General features: G+C 32.7%; 1 protein-coding gene across 1 annotated transcript in view; it reads right to left on the reverse strand.

Annotated features, from left to right (window-relative positions):
* The window catches only part of LOC125034533 (citramalyl-CoA lyase, mitochondrial-like), a 10,923-nt gene that overhangs the window by 1,747 nt on the left and 6,676 nt on the right, over positions 1-2,500 (reverse strand). Inside the window, exons 4-5 of the mRNA XM_047626394.1 lie at positions 954-1,015; positions 693-809 (exon numbers count right to left, since the gene is read on the reverse strand). Of these exons, the coding sequence (XP_047482350.1) occupies positions 693-809; positions 954-1,015 (179 nt within the window). The remainder of the gene's footprint in view (positions 1-692; positions 810-953; positions 1,016-2,500) is intronic.

Raw genomic sequence — 2,500 nt, forward strand, 5'->3', positions numbered from 1 at the left:
CATATGCAAACATATGCACAAACACATACATGCTTGCACACATATGCCCAAACATATGCACTTACACATATAGGCAGCACAAGTGCATATAAACATATGCACACACACACACACAAACACACACACACACACACACACACACACACACACACACACACACACACACACACACACACACACACACACACACACACACACACACACACACACACACACACACACACACACACACACACACACACACACACACACACACACACGGAAAAATAAAACTTGCAATGAATAGAGCTAACTGACAAGGCTAATAGATGTCATATACAGTGGTTATTTTTCATGAAACATATATTTGCTATGGAGCTTAAAATTTGGGTCAGCATTGTAAATTAATGAGTAATCAGTAAAGTTTACAAATAGGACCTTTATCTAGTGAGTTACAATCCTACTCTGCTACATTTTTTAGATGTTTTCATGTCTTGCTTTGGGAAGAGCCCTTTATCATAAGAACATCATCCTCTCCACATTATCCTATGTTAATATTGAATCAAAAGGAAGAGAGAGAAAAAATGAAAAAAAAAAAAAAATGAAATAAAAACTTTAAATATATATGATACATATAACAAAAAAAAATCATACAATTAAGGAATTAATAAAAGAGTAAAACATATGATACAATTATAATAACTGTAACGCACTTTTCCTTCCTTCTGGTGTTCCTCAAAGGCCTGAATGAGAGCCTTGGCCCACTCGATCTTCTCTGGGGGTGGAGAAAAGGCAGCCTGTACAACTGGCACCTGCCCTGGGTGGATTACCTGAAGAAAGGATTGTAGAATGCAGATGTATTAAGCCTTTGCCGCATCTGATGGAACCCAGTATGTATCATGGCAATAAAGCAGTTTCCTTTGGCTCAATCCTGTCACAGCACAAGATGTGGTATCTAAACAAAAGAATCTTACCTGCTTGCCTGTAAAACCCATACCTGCTCCTTCTTCACTTTGGACTTTCAACCCTGCCAAATCTGAAAATAAATAACTGTTTTTGTATTTACATCACCCACAGCTACCCATGTATAGTGATATAAAAGGTTAAGAAGGTACCAGTGTACATAATCTAAAAACTTATTGAATAGCCAGTCTGTGTACAATACATATGGAAAAGTGAAACTGTACATATACTATCCAAATAAAATAAGATGATAGATTTTTAGATACAAAAAATTAAAAAGGAGAATAAAATATATGGCTATGGATAAAAGAAGAGGATGAAGATAAACAAAAATACATATAAACACACTATACATACATATACATTTTCATACAAAATACTCACCCTTCATACTTTTATATCCTGCTTATCATAAATGATGATAGTCATATTTTTTATAAAAATAAGCTCTTCTTTCAATATCTAAAAAATCAATTGGCCAAAAATGACTGTGTTTGTCATGCCCAAACAATGGACTATTTGATAAATATAATGAGATGTGGTAAGAGAATTAAAAATGTTAAAGCCCTACTAAATTTCTTTGTCTCTGATATTTTCATTAAATGCATTATACGGTAACTGGCTGTATATCATCATACTTTATTGCTGAATAGATGTATACCAAATGTTTATCAAGTATCATGCTAGTTTGCACATATTTGTGTATGAACATCATAATTTTCACATTTCTACTTACACTTAGAATCAAAATAAACAAAAGTTTAATGTTAGATACTTTACTTTACTTTACTTTAACCCAAATGGCACAGATGGCAAGAATACATGCCATGCACACTGTAATATAAGTTAAATTATTGTATTTACACATAGATGGCTCTACAAGTGCTAAGTTACCAAGGAATCAGTTATTAGTCCTCACCTGTTTACCCTTTTCCTTGATTTTCGGAAAGTTTCTTTTGTATTATTTCATTGGCTTTAATGTTACCAAGATTTTATTAAGAATTTAATAATCAAAATAATAAGAATAATAAAAGTATCAATCAATATCAATAGTATTAGAAAGAAAAACACAATTTCCCACAAATTCAAGGAATGAGGAAGTCTGGGAGCAGTCACTAGGGCCTACTGATAGAATCCTTGCTGGAGCCATCTGCATCTAACAAAATTCACAAAAACTACATGAGACAGTACATAAAGCCATAGTGATTGGGATAATAATCCTTTTACACAATTAAAAGATACACAGCCTGAGAACTCAATATGAACAAGATAAACAGTCTGTAGTTTAAAAGCCAGTATTCAGTTTTATAATCAATGTACACAAAATCAAAAGCCTGCTTGCCTCGAGTTTTCTCCTATAAATGATATAAACAAAATGAACAATCTACATAAATTCCCTTCAAAAACCAGTGAATATAAAGCTTAATGCTCTTACTCATACTCAGCATAAACAAGATTACCTCTATTTATCTTTCTAACAGATATAACAGTATATGATCAACAGTAAATATTCACCTATATTATCCCTACAGTCAAGAGTGAATATGTATAGTGTAAA

The sequence above is a fragment of the Penaeus chinensis genome, chromosome 2 (genome assembly GCF_019202785.1).
Source record: "Penaeus chinensis breed Huanghai No. 1 chromosome 2, ASM1920278v2, whole genome shotgun sequence".
NCBI classification, from domain to species: domain Eukaryota; kingdom Metazoa; phylum Arthropoda; class Malacostraca; order Decapoda; family Penaeidae; genus Penaeus; species Penaeus chinensis.